The 14,260-nt window shown below is 42.2% G+C and overlaps 1 protein-coding gene across 1 annotated transcript in view; it reads left to right on the top strand.

Moving 5' to 3' along the window:
• The first annotated feature begins 1,659 nt into the window (after positions 1 to 1,659).
• The window catches only part of ky (kyphoscoliosis peptidase), a 621,482-nt gene continuing 608,881 nt past the window's right edge, over positions 1,660 to 14,260 (top strand). Inside the window, exons 1-3 of the mRNA XM_073038996.1 lie at positions 1,660 to 1,675; positions 2,508 to 2,549; positions 11,928 to 12,001. Of these exons, the coding sequence (XP_072895097.1) occupies positions 1,660 to 1,675; positions 2,508 to 2,549; positions 11,928 to 12,001 (132 nt within the window). The remainder of the gene's footprint in view (positions 1,676 to 2,507; positions 2,550 to 11,927; positions 12,002 to 14,260) is intronic.

The raw sequence follows: 14,260 nt of genomic DNA, 5'->3' as shown, positions 1-14,260 counted from the left end.
AATGTCAGAGAATGTATACAGTGTACAACCTCAGACATTGCGTGCATGGGTGTTATCAGCAATAATAAACAGTTCTCAGCAGTTCGCAGCCCGCAAATGTACAAACATACGAATGCATGCAATCCAGCTTGCTGTCCCAACGAACCCTGGATGTCAGCACCAATCAGCACCAAGCCAACATGGACACCACACTACACCACCTCCGGTGTCTCCTCTCCTGAACTGCTGCAACATGCAAGCCCGCAGCTCGAGGCCTAGTCCTTGCTACAACCAGGGCCACACACCTGTCTCTCTCGCCAGTAAAAAAGGGAAACAGACTTGCAGCATTTTACATTACCAATGTCCAACAGGTCTTACAATCACAAGAGAAACGTCCAGGACAGTCACTGACTATTAAACGCATTGACTCCAGCGCCTTCCTGTAGCCAGCAGTAATGTGGTCTGCACCATGCAACCCCTCCAGCAACCAGCAGCTCGCTGATGGGGTACACCTGCTGTACTTGTTCTTTATCTCCAGCATTGTCTTGCAATCATAAAAAAAAGTTTAAAAAAGACAAAGATGTCTTTGGCACACGAGTGAATCTGCAGATGCTGGAAATAAATAAAAACACAAAATGCTGGCAGATCTCAGCAGGCCAGACAGCATCTATGGGAGGAGGTAGTGACGACATTTCGGGCCAAAATGTCGTCACTACCTCCTCCCATAGATGCTGTCTTGCCTGCTGAGTTCTGCCAGCATTTTGTGTTTTTAAAGGTGTCTTTGGTTGGCTCCTGAGAGACCACTATGTCTGAACATGCTGCCATCTTACCAGGAAAAGGTGATGTCATTAACCCTGATAGAAAGCAGAGAGAATCAAAGTATGTTTTAAATGGTGATGGATCAAAAGCTGCTGATACACAGAATGTTCTTGTACACAGATCACTGATTTACATGCAAATAAGGTAGCAATTACAAAAGCAAGTGGTGTGTTAGCCTTTATTATATGAGCAGAGGTGTGTTTCTGCAAGTTCTGATGAGTTTTGATGAAGGGTTTTGTCCTAAAACATACTACTTCCTTCGATAGATACAGCCTCCAGATCCATTGTATGTTGGTCTTTCTGCAATTATGTCTGGCCCTGACAAGACCATACTTCAGAGTCTCTCTCCCCACCTCAGAGAGGAGATACTTGTACTACAGGAGTGCAGTGAAGGTTCACCAGACTGACTCCTGGATTAGCTGCTTTGTCAATTGAGAAGAAGTTAAGCAAAGTGGGCCTGTACTTCCTTAAGTAAAAGGTTGCATCAATGAAGCATACAAGGCTTGAGGGGGTAGTTGCAGAAGGTTTCCTCTATTTGGAGTATTCAGAACCAAGGGTCACCATCTGAGGAATGAGCCCTCAGGACAGAGATAGGAATGGACCTAGAATTCTCCATCCAGGGGAGTTGTGAGAGGTTAGTTGCTGCATATATTCAAGATAGGGTATGCTGGATGTTTACCATGATATCAATCCCATGACAGGAAAAGCATGGGATTCATTGCCAGAACATGAGAGTGGTGCTGAGCTAAATAGTCGGTCATGATCTTATGGAATTATGGAGCAATCACAGGGAACTGAATGACTTCCTGCTGTTTCTCTGTTCTTTATTCATATATACTCTGCCTTCAATCTGGTCTGGGGATGCTTGATGTTGATAGTAAGATGACCAAGAAAAGAAGGGTGCTCCATTTACAGTCACAACCTGCTCCTGCTCATCCTATAACTAATGCCAAATACGGGGGTGGGAGTTGGTTGGAAAGCCATCAGAATTGAATTGGTGGCCTGGCCTCAACTCCCTGATGTTACTCATAGCTTATGGCTTTATCAAATAATTATTGTCTGAGTGGTTGATCTCGTCATCCCAGTATACTGCAGGTGTGTTATTTACAGTAATAGGGTCTCCATTAATTCTCCCAATAATCAGCAGATACATGGGACATATTTCATGGGTTGCTATTCCCCCAATATAGTTGGTGAAAGGATGGAAAAACCTTTCCTAAGTCTGCTGATAGTGATTGCCACACATCTGATGTTGACAATAATTATGGAGGTCTCTGTAATGACTGGAATTGGAAAGCACTGTGGGAAGTGCTGCCACATAGCTCGCGACCCAGCTTAGATCCTGACCTCCTCTGTCCTGCGCTCACATCCTCTTTCACTGAAGGCATCGTTACTGGTTGCTGTAAAATGCCCTTAGTGTGTAGGTGAGTGGTGGAATCAGGCAGTGGGGAGGTTGTGATGGGGGCAGAATATGGAGATAATCAGAATGTAGGAGAATAAAATGGAATTTAGTGTAAGATTAATGATTGATGGTTGTTACAGACACAGTGGGCCAAGTCGTCTTTTTCTGTGCTACATGGCTTGAAGTTGACAAGTCTGCCAAGGATATTTATTATGTAAAATATTTTTAAGCATTCTCTTACATCGTGTTGTTACATGCAATGTCACGAACGTATCCTACAACTGAAAACATAATCTCTATATTGCAGATATTGCTTATGGCCAAAAATATAAGCTGAAAGAAATTAAAGGTGAGCAGAGTGGTGTAGAGTTAGTCTCTTCTTCTTTTGTGTCACTTGAGCTCTCTTTTATAGCAATGAGGACAGAGAAGCAAATATCCAATGAAAATATAAAAATAAATCTTGCTGAAAATACAACTCAAAGAGTGAGCTCAGCAGGTTAGTGGCCGTCAGTGGCGAGAGTTGGCCTGTTTCTGATGAAGGGACCTGTCATATTATACATCTCTCTCTCCACAGGTACTGTCTGATGTGCTGAGCGTTTTCAGCATTTTCTGCTTCTTTTTCAAGTAGCTTTCTTATTTTCTGCAAAATGATTTAAAGAACGCTAATCTATGTTGAGGGAAGGGGAAAAGTTCACTTGCAACAATCTCAGCAATACAATCTCGGTGTTCTTAAGCTGCAGCACACCGAGGCCCAGGAAATGGATTTCACTCTATGTTGGTGTGCTAAATGTGTACAAATGGATCCCCTGAAAAATGCACAAATTCATATCCTGGTTTACATTGAGAACCATAGCCTAGAATAGATTTGTAGCCATTCCCATATTGGAAAGCTGGAAAATGCTACACCTTTCGCTGCCTGTGCCACACTGACCATTGCAAAGGGATTCCAGAGTCTCATGGATCTCTCCTAGTGACTGCCATAGAGTGAGGAGAAAGGCAGGAAAAGGCTACAGTAACATCCTGTGGGACTTGACATCCTTAAATACCGGCCTGTCTGATCAAGTCACATGGTGCAGTATGAGATGATATAGAAGGTAGAGATCTTAAAGAATAAGTCTGAATTGGTCATGTTAAAAAGGAAGAAGTAGGTTATGCTTTGAATACTGAGGCTAGAAAATTCTGTGTTCATTAGTACCTTTATATGATGTCTCACAGAACATCAAACATAGACCTTAAACAACAGTAAAAGGTCTGTGCTGACCATGATGTCACAACTTCAATTTAAATTGTACATTGTCTACATCCCTCTGTTTCCTATCTGTTCAAGTATCTGTCTGAACGCATCTTAAATGTTCAAAGTTTAAAATAAAATTTATTATCAGAATACATACACGTCTCCGCATACAACCCTGAGAACCTTTTTTCTGCAGGCATACTCAAGCAAGTGTATAGAATAGTAACTCTGAACAAGATCAATGAAAGAGCAAGAGCATAGAAGACAACAAACTGTGCAAATGCAAATACAAATAAATAGCAATAAATAATGAGAGCATTAATTAACAAGAAAAGATTCCTTAAAGTGAGATCATTGTTTGTGGGAACATCTCGATAGGTGAGTGTAGTTATCCTCTTTTGTTCAAAAGCCTGATGTTTGAGGGGTAGTAATTGTTCTTGAACCTGGTGGCAAGAGAATCTTCTGCCTGATGGCAGCAGTGAGAAAAGAGCATGGACTGGGTGGTGAGGAATTTTGATGATGGATGCTGCTTTTCTACGGCATCGTTTCATGTAGATATGCTAAATGGTTGGAGGGCTTTACCCATGATGGCTGGGCCGAATCCACTACTTTTTGGAGGATTTTGCATTCAAAGACGTTGGTGTCCCCATTTCAGGCTGTGATGCAGCCAGTCGATACCATATACTCTCCACTACACTTCTATAGAAGTTTGTCAAAGTTTTTGATGTCATGCTGAAGGTCTGCAGACTTCTGAGGAAGTAGAGGTGCTGTGCTACTTTCTTTGCAATAGTATTTATATGATGGGTCCAGGACAGGTTCTCTGAGATAGTAATACTCAGGAATTTAAAGTTACTGACCTCTGGTTTCCTGCTCCTGAAGTCAACAATCAGTTCCTTGGTCTTACTGACATTGAGTGAGAGGTTGCTGTTATTACACCACTCAGTCAAATATTCAATCTCCCCCCAATATGCTGATTCATCACCACTTTGATACAGCCCACAACAGTGGTGTTGTCAGCAAACTAGTATATGGTGTTGGAGCTGTACTTAGCCACACAGTCATAGGTGTAAAGTGAGTAGAGCAGCAGGCTAAGCACACATCCCGGTGGTGCACCTGTGCTGATGGAGATTGTTGAGGAGATGTTTTTGCCAATCCGAACTGATTGTGGTCTACAAGTGAGGAAATCAGGATCCAATTGCACAAGAAGGTATTGAGGCCCAGGTCCTGGAGTTTAGTGTATTATCATGTCTCATTGTTGTTATCGTATCTACATCTACCATTTCCCCTGGCAGTCCCTTCAAGGCAATTACCACTGTCTGTGTCAAAACCTGACAAACAAATCTGTTTTAAATTTCCCCCCCTTACCTTAAAGCTATGCCTTCTGTTATGAGTTTTCTACCCTGGGAAAATTATCTACCTCACCTATACCCCTCATAAATTTACATTGTATCAGGCCACCCATCAGCCTCTGACACTCCAAATAAAACATTCCAAGTTCATCTTTGATGCAAGTTTTTCTTTATAACCAATACTTTTAATCCAAGTAACATCCTGGTAAACCTGTTCTGCACTCTCTCCGAAGCCTCCACATCTTTCCTTCTTGAGCCTTCCAGAAATGCACTCAATACTCCAATGTGGTCTGAACATTTAGCTGCAGTATGACTTTCTGACTTAAATACTGAATGCTCTGACCAATGATGGCCGGCATGCTGTCCACCTTCTTTACTAACCAATATACTTCTGTTACCACGTACAAGGGGGTATGGAATTGGGCCTCAAGATACCACTGCACATCAACGCTTCTAAAAGGCCTGCCATTGTGCACTTGGTCTGTTCATGAATGTAGACTGAAGGACATTTGCATGGAGGAGTGAATGGACAAATTTCACAATGGGTACAACATCTGCTCTAGGAAAGTAATCACTAGCCACTAGCACTACCTAAGCCAGGGTAAAACACTTCAGTGCCCAGATTGTTGATGAAACATGGTTGCTAATAGATTTGATTTCTAGGCTACAGTTTGCTTTTGCACCACAGTTAGTAAGTTCTTGCAGACCTGATTCTAACAATGTAAATAAGATACATGTCTAAATACTGTTAAATGACATTCAGTACTTGTGTCAGTCATGAGTTCATCCTGTCATAGAATAACAGGAGGTCTTCCATGCCATCAAATGCAATGCAATCCAACTTGAATCATTCCCTGTTTTACACCTGTGACCTGAAAGGTTTATTCCCATCCATCCCAGATCCAATTTCCATTTAAATCACTAATCATTGCTTCCATTGCCCTTGAAAGACCCAAGACTCTAACAACAGTTCTTCCTGACATTCACACTTGCCCAAACCCATCTTGCATTCCCCAATCCTTGTACCATCAGCCAACGGTAGCAGCTTTGATTTGACTAGCATCTGAAATTGCCATGACGTTAAATGCCTCTGTCAAATCTCCCCTCAGCCTCCTTCACTTGAAGGGGAGACTCAGTTTCTCCTGTTTAATCTTGCCAATGACAGACACACTCTATTATTGGTTTCTATGTATTCTCTAGCTCCCTCATCATCCAGGAAGCTCCTTTCCCTCTTGTCCGAATGTACCTAGCCTTTACTTGACATGTCTCTATAAACACCTCAGCTTCATTGAATCTTCTCCATATTAATGCTTAGTTCCATTTTGTTTTGCCAGATCCCCTCTCATCCATATAACAATCACAATCACAGCACGGAAACAGGCCATTCCGGCCCTCCTAGTCCGTGCCGAACTCTTAATCTCACCTAGTCCCACCTACCCGCACTCAGCCCATAACCCTCCACTCCTTTCCTGTCCATATACCTATCCAATTTTACCTTAAATGACACAACTGAACTGGCCTCTACTACTTCTACAGGAAGCTCATTCCACACAGCTATCACTCTCTGAGTAAAGAAATACCCCCTCGTGTTTCCCTTAAACTTTTGCCCCCTAACTCTCAAATCATGTCCTCTCGTTTGAATCTCCCCTACTCTCAATGGAAACAGCCTATTCACGTCAACTCTATCTATCCCTCTCAACATTTTAAATACCTCGATCAAATCCCCCCTCAACCTTCTACGCTCCAATGAATAGAGACCTAACTTGTTCAACCTTTCTCTGTAACTTAAGTGCTGAAACCCAGGTAACATCCTAGTAAATCGTCTCTGCACTCTCTCTAATTTATTGATATCTTTCCTATAATTTGGTGACCAGAACTGTACACAATTCCCTCTTCCAATTCAGAAGACTGACTTTGTTCCTTGCCCTTCTCTGTTACTAATGGAGTTTTATCAAATAATTTGGAAATTTGACTTTACAAAAACTCTGAAGTGTCTGTACTTCCAGTAATATCCTTTAGTGATTAATTTTATTTTGTTCTCACTCTTCAGATATATCAGTTTATCTAAATTTGCAGCATACATGTAAGGACACTTAAATCTGCTGAGAAACAGGAAAGAAATGCACTGGGTTAAGAAGTACTAACAATGTAGCACAGTGACTATAACTACAGTAGTGCTTCTAACTCCAGCAGTCTGGATTTGGCCCTGACCTTGGGTGTTGTCTAAGAGGAACTTGCACACTCTCTGTGATTGCATGGGATTCCTTTGGCCCTCTGGTTTTGTGCCAAATCCCAAAGCTGTGCAAGTCAGTAGGTTCATTACCCAATATAAATTGCCCCCAGTGTGCTGATGAGTGAGACAATGTGGAGAAAATAAAAGAATTAGTGCAAAAATGGGTGTGTGATGGCAAGGAACAATGAGAGCCTTCTGAATTAGATGAGGGATGGGAGGGGACTGAGGTGTTTATAGAGCTTTGTCAGGTCAGACTAGGTACATTCCGACAAGAGAAAAAGCAATGAGAATTGACAGTCAGATGTTACATCAGGAACTACTGCTCTTCTGAAAGGTTTAGAATGAAGGTACTCTCTGCCAATCTAAAATATCAAGTAGCACAACTATTAGAAGCACTCTAAGGAAAGACTTAGAATAGCACAAGGAAAAATCGGAAGTCATTCCCATTCCCGAGCCTCATTACATGCTAATTATCACATCCGTGTAAAATAGTCGACCAAGCAAAATAGCAACAAGTCAAGAGTGGAAACATTGTCAGCTAACTGATAGGCTCCTTGGAAAGAGGCATAATCAGCAATGATGAAGTGTATTTCTAGTTCAGCCATACCTTAACGCACCAAGGCTTTGTGCAGTCATAGTGTGAGTATGATGTCTGTGGGGTTAGAAGGAGTGATAATCCAGCCCAACAAGATCCCTGTTTACACTCGGAGAGCTAATAACAAGCAGATCCCCAAGGATGAAATTTATATGAAGCTACACTGTAAGTGGTAACTCCGTGGTAAAGCATCTAGGACTGATGTCATTAATCCATGTGTGTGAAAGGTTATTAACATTCAGAGTCAAACAGATTACACAGGATTGTAATAGTGAGAAGTTTGAACTGGATGTTATGCAGATTTTCTGGAATGAATAAGTTGGGCAGAAGGGCCTTCCTGCCTCCTGTTTCCTATTCCCCTCCCCCACCCCACAGTGACTTTGTAAACCAAATCAATGAATCAACAGAAGGCTCGGAGAACTCCTCTTGAGTGATGCTTTACTTACTGATGGCGATGCATAATGTAGTGAAGAATCCCTCCACTTGCCCTGCACTTCGATGCAGTTGTAATACCAATGCTGTCAGCATGGCGATGAATACTTCAGCTAATGACTGCGTTTAAGCTCATACAGCTGAAGAACACCAGGAAAGACACCCCAGGGATCATTCTACACTTGCAAAGCAAATGTCTTGATGGTGCTTATCATACTTCCAATAATCATTTCAAGGTACGTCCATGGGCAGTGGGAGGTTTTGCTACCTTCAAGAATTTGATACCAACGTTAAATATAGGTGCACTGGAATTTATTTCCTCTCATGGTCTGAGCTGACTGGAGGAAGGGGTAAATAAAGAGGATGCAGGAGGAGGGGACAAGATCAGAAAGCTGTATCTGCCCATGGACTTCACAGATCGTCTCTGGTCCCATTGAAGCACGTGGGACTCCTGCGATGCAGCAAGTGCATCCTCACTGAGAGAGGCCTGTGACCTACAGTGCTCACAGAGCGGGCAAAGGGAATCAAACTGTGACCCTGTGGACATGTGACCTAACCTCACATCCACACTCTTGGTCTGAGACCTTGTAGCTGACTGCACATCAACCGATGATCAAGCAGTGAATTCTGACTGGAAAGCAATCTCATCCTCCTTCCAATCCTTTCAACAAATAAGTTCAATCCATTGCCTCTGTTCTTGATGTCTCCGCTAAATGAAATATATCCTCATTAATCCAAGTTCCTCAATGTTAGCCCATTGCATCTTCCCTCGACCTCTTCTATTCCAACGTAGAACAGCTTGTCTAGTTTTTAACCTGGTTAATTACTTCAGTTCTAAAGGTACCCTTGAAAATCATGTGTCTTCTCCAGAGATATTACCTGCTTACTGTCACAATGAAGTATACTTCTCTAACCTTACCTAAAACACTTCATGCATATCCTCCCTTTTCTGCTTCTTGATCAATAAATGTAAGCATCTTATGAGCTTCCTTAACCAACTAAACAATTAACTCTCATGTCTTTCACACTTCCAGGGCACCCATTTACTGGGTTTACCTTACCTCATTTGCCCTGCACAAAGTACATTACTACACATCAGTGTGTGTGTTAGAGGACATTTGCCCTTTGCAGTCCATTGACACCTCACGGTTTTCTTCCTTCTACTTAAAGAGCGGGTATTATTTTGACTCAAGTGTGCAGTTATAGCCGAAAAGCAGAGGGAGAGACACTGAAGCAGAGAAACAGTTCACTGAATTTCATTAAAAACTATGCAGAATTAAAGGAAAAACACAACAGCTGGGCTAATGGGGGTAGAAAATAGAAACATAGCACATTACAGGCCCTTCAGCCCACAATGTTGTGTTGACCGTGTAACCTACTCTAGAAACTGCCTAGAATTTCCCAAGCGCATAGCCCTCTATATTTCTGAGCTCCATGTACCTACCTAAGAGGCCCTATCGTATCCACTTCCACCACCGCCACCAACAGTGCATTCCACACACACACCACTCTGTTTGAAAAACTTACCCCTAGGAAAAAGCCTCTGACCATCCACACAATCAATACCTCTCATCATCTTATACACCCCTATCAGGTCCCCTCTCATCCTCCGTCGGTCTAAGGAGAAAAGGCCAAGTTCACAACCTATTCTCATAAGGTATGCTCTGCAATCCAGGCAACATCCTTATGAATCTCCTCTGCACTCTCTCTATATCCTTCCTGAAGTGAGGTGACCAGAACTGAACACAGTACTCTAAGTGGGGTCTGACCAAGGTCTTATACAGCTATAACATTACCTCGTGGCTCATGGGTGTTAACTAAAACATTGAAACTGAACCAGAGGTGGATAGGTTGTGGAGAAAAAGTCAGGAATCAAAACGTTGAGCACGGTGCAAATAATGTTCCGAGTTGCGTATATTTCAATGCAAGAATTATTGTAGGAAAGGCAGATGAACTCAGGGCATGGATCAATACATGGAATTATGATTTTGTAGCCATTAGTGAGACTTGGGCAGGCAGAAGGGGCAGGACTGGCAGCTCAGTATTCCAAGTACTGTTGTTTTAGATGTGACAGAGTGGGAGGGATTAAAGAAGGGAGGGGTGACATTACTAGGCATGAAAATGTCATGGCAGTGCTCAGTCAAAACAGAGGCATTATGGGTGGAACAGAGGAATAAGAAATGGGACCATATTACAGACAACCAACAGTCCACAGGATTTAGAGGAACACATTTGTATAGAGATCGCACTGTTACAAAAAAAGTAAGTTTGTTATAGTAGGTGATTTTAGCTTTCCACATAATGACTGGGACTCCCATAGTGTAAAAGGACAACGAGGGATAGAATTTGCCAGATGTATTCAGGAAAGTTTCCTTAGTCAGTACATAGAAGTCCCAACTAGAAAGAGTGAGATACTAGATCTCCTATTAGGGAATGAGACAGGGCAGGTGACGGAAATTTGTGTAGGGGAACACCTTGATCACAGTGCCATTAGTTTCAAAGTAAATATGGAAAAGGATGGGTCAGGTCCATGGGTTGAGATTCCAAGTTGGAGTAAAGCCAATTTTGATGGTATCAGAAAGGATCTGGCAAGTGTGGATTGGGACAGGCTGTTTTCTGGCAAAGGTGTACTTGGAAAGTGGGAGGCCTTCGAAAGTGATTTTTTGAGAATACAAAGTTTGTATATGGCTATCAGAATAAAAGATAAAGTAACAGATTTAGGAAATCTTGTTTTGCAAGAGATATCAAGCTCCTGGTTAAGAAAAATAAGGAGATGCAAAGCAAACGTAGGCAGGTAGGAACAAATGGTGTGCTAATGGAGTATGAGAAATGCAAGAGCGCAAATCAGGAGAGATAAAAGAAGGCATGAGGTTGCCCTAGCACACAAGGTGAAGGAGAATCTTAAGGGATTCTACAGATATGTTAAGAGCAAAAGGATTGCAAGGGACAAATGTAGTCTTCTGGAAGATCAGAATGATATTCTATGCATGGAGCAAAAAATGCTGGGGGCAATCTTGAATGTTTTTTTGCATTTGTATTTACTCAGAAGATGACACAGAGTCTAAAGAAGTGAGGCAAAGCAGCAGTGAAGTCCATACAGATGACAGAAGAGGAGGTGTCTGTTTTCTTGAGGCAAAGTGTGGTTAATAAATCCACAGGGCCTGACAAGATGTCCCCTTAGACCCTGTGGGAGGCTGGTGCAGAAATTGCCAGGGCCCTAGCAGAGATATTTAAATTATCCTTAATGACAGGTGAGGTGGTGGAGGACTGGAGGATGGGTAATATTGTTCCGCTGTTTAAGAAAGGCTCTAAAAATAAAACGGAATGATAGGCTGGTGAGCCTGACATCAGTAATGGGAAAGTAATTGGAAGGTGTTCTAGTGGATCAGATATATGAGTATTTGGATAGACAGGGACTGATTAGGGAGAGTCATCTTGGCTTCAACAGTGGTAGATCATGTCTAACCAATTTTATAGTTTTTCAAGAGAGTTACCAGGAAAGTTGATGAAGGCAAGGTAGTGGATGTTATCTACATCAACTTTAGTAAGGCATTTGACAAGGTCCTGTATGGGAGGTTGATCAAGAAGGTTCAGTCGCTTGGCATTCAAGATGAGGCAGTAAATTGTATTAGACACTGGCTTTATGGGAGAAGCCAGGGAGTGGTAGTAAACGGTTACTTCTCTGACTAGAGGCCTGAGACTAGTGGAGTGCCGCAGGGATCGGTGCTGAATCTGTTGTTGTTTGTCATCTGTATCAACAATCTGGATAATGATGGCAGAAGATGGTGTATAGTTCTTAGACATTGAAAAGGTTCATAAATGAATCGAATGTTGTTATCATTATTAAGCAATTACATAACAAAAGTAATTTCTTTATTTTTCAGATGACATATACAATCTAAAGTCCATGAAAATGGACTTGTCAGAGTTTGAAGCTCTCGATGCTTACGCTTGCAAGGTAAGTATCAAAGGGATTCAGGGATGCTCCTGTGTAACCAAACTCTGCTCTGTAAATCAAATGTCAGAACATAGCCTGGTTCCTATAAAGCCTCATTCAATACTATGTTCTCAGTAGCCAACTGAAGTAGACATTTTTGCTGCTTACCCTGGGAAAGCATGTTGCTCAGTCAGTCACGCTCTTCTCCTGCAGAGTGAATGAACAATATCAGGTCCATTCAGAGCAGGGGTTCCCTCGGTTAATGGTAAGGCTCCAATGCATAAAAAAGGTTTCAATGGGTAAGAGCCAGGGCTAGTAATGAGTGGTAATGAGTGTCCTGGTGGTTTTGGTAGTCATGATGTCAGGCTGGTGATCAAGGAGTAGGACCCACAATAGTCAAGGGTGAGATTGACAGTTGTCAATCGATGGAATCGATGGGATTTAGTGGAAGCTGTGGGAGTTAATGACTGAAATGTGATCAATTGACATTTTTTACTCAGGAAAGGGTTGGTGATCGGAGGCCTGATTGAGTTTGTTGGGGGAGGTGGCAGTGGTTAGTGGGTCAGGACTACCTACAATCTCACACGTGTAGATGCTGGGAATTACAGGCCTATGTTGTGGGATACCCTACCAAGCCCACTTTCTCTCATCCAGTAGAAACAGAAAACACCGGAAACAGGCAAGTCAGGCAGCATCTGCACAGGGAGAGAAATGGATTCGTTTTATGGGAACTGATCCCTCTTCATTGTTGCTACCTAACCTGCTGAGCAATTCTGTTCATAGTGCAGAGTTGTTCTCCTCGGTACTGCAGACTAACAGAGGGAGGTGGGAGGAAAGTTGCCTACTGGTGGGTCTTGCATGAAGCCTATGATGTTTCATTCCATTGGATTTTTCTTGCAGAGTGCGTGGAAGTTAGTGCTGTATGACACATTGAGTACATGCTGATTTCACAGCCCAGACATATCCCTCCATTGCTCTAATCCAAAAGCAAACTGATATGCACAGTGGAAACCACAGAAGATGCTAGAAATTTTAGTTAATCATCTGGTTCCATTGAAGGATTACTGTTCATGTGATTTTTACATTGGTTGTTACTCTTTCATCTTTTCCTACTGATCGTCTTGACAAAGTTCAGATCAGGCTTTCTTCTCCCCTATATCAGTCCTGACCTGAGCCGGGAACTCACTGGAATTGATTGCTAAAATCAAACCAGAGCAGAGAACAAGAATTAAATTGTGTAACATGTTAATGAAGCCTAGAATATTGTGTGCAGTTTTGGTCACCTACCTATAGGAAAGGTATCAATAAGATTAAAAAGTACAGAGAAAATTTACAAGGATAGTTGCTGGGAGTTGAGAGCCTGAGTTATAGGTGTAATGCCCTGGGTAAGATTTCTACTGTTATGCGGTGAGGTATTTTTATTTTGGCAGTTTTCTGCAAAAACAGTGTGTGCTAATGGTAAGAGTGTTCTGGCTTTGGCTAAAGATAAGGCGCCATGTTGTCCAACTTAAGAATGTAGTGTCCGCCAGTCAGGGTAGTCTTGGTACGTGTTGTAATTTTCTGCCCAGTGGGATGCATTAGAAGATTCCAGAGAGCTGAGCGTGATCACATTTCTGAAGGATAGTAGTCTGGTTTGGGGTCTTCTGGCAGGAGCAGGCACAAGGGAAGATGCCTGCAGAATGCTGCCCAAAGGAGAGACCCCGTTGTAAGAAGCGTTTCGTGCAGATGAACAGTTCCAAGGAGGAAGTGCCAATGCTCCTGAGTTAGCCAGTTTGTTCGAGATAGACTTCGAGGGAAATTCAAACTATGGCTAGTGTCATACACACATAATGTGGGGTCAGAGTGAGTGAGTAAAGCTAAGCACTTGACTACTTCAGAAATGAGCTTTGACATTTATGTGCACATTGGACTGGTTCCATTTTAATGGGCCCTTTTATTATTTGTTTCTTTTCCTGTTAACTGTTTTATAAGTCTGAATATTAGTAAATATACTTTGTAATTTTATGCTAGTGAATCATCTGTCATTTCTAGGTGACCGATTATTGTGTATGGGGCAATAATTACACAGCATTTACTACAATCAATGTTCCTTAATGAGAACATCCCAACCATCCCGTTTGGTTAAACATATCGCATACCAACCCCAGACATGTGTTACTTATGAAAGGTGACCTTCTCACTGCTGAGTCATTCACAGAGATAGCTAACAAACCAAGTTTGTACACTAGCCCAGTGAGGGGATTACATAGAGAGAGGTTGAAAAGGTCCTAACCTAACCTT

This window comes from Hemitrygon akajei, chromosome 3 (assembly GCF_048418815.1).
Source record: "Hemitrygon akajei chromosome 3, sHemAka1.3, whole genome shotgun sequence".
In the NCBI taxonomy this organism is placed as follows: domain Eukaryota; kingdom Metazoa; phylum Chordata; class Chondrichthyes; order Myliobatiformes; family Dasyatidae; genus Hemitrygon; species Hemitrygon akajei.
The sequence above is the reverse complement of the archived record's forward strand: the minus strand, read 5'-3'. Positions and strand labels throughout refer to the sequence as shown.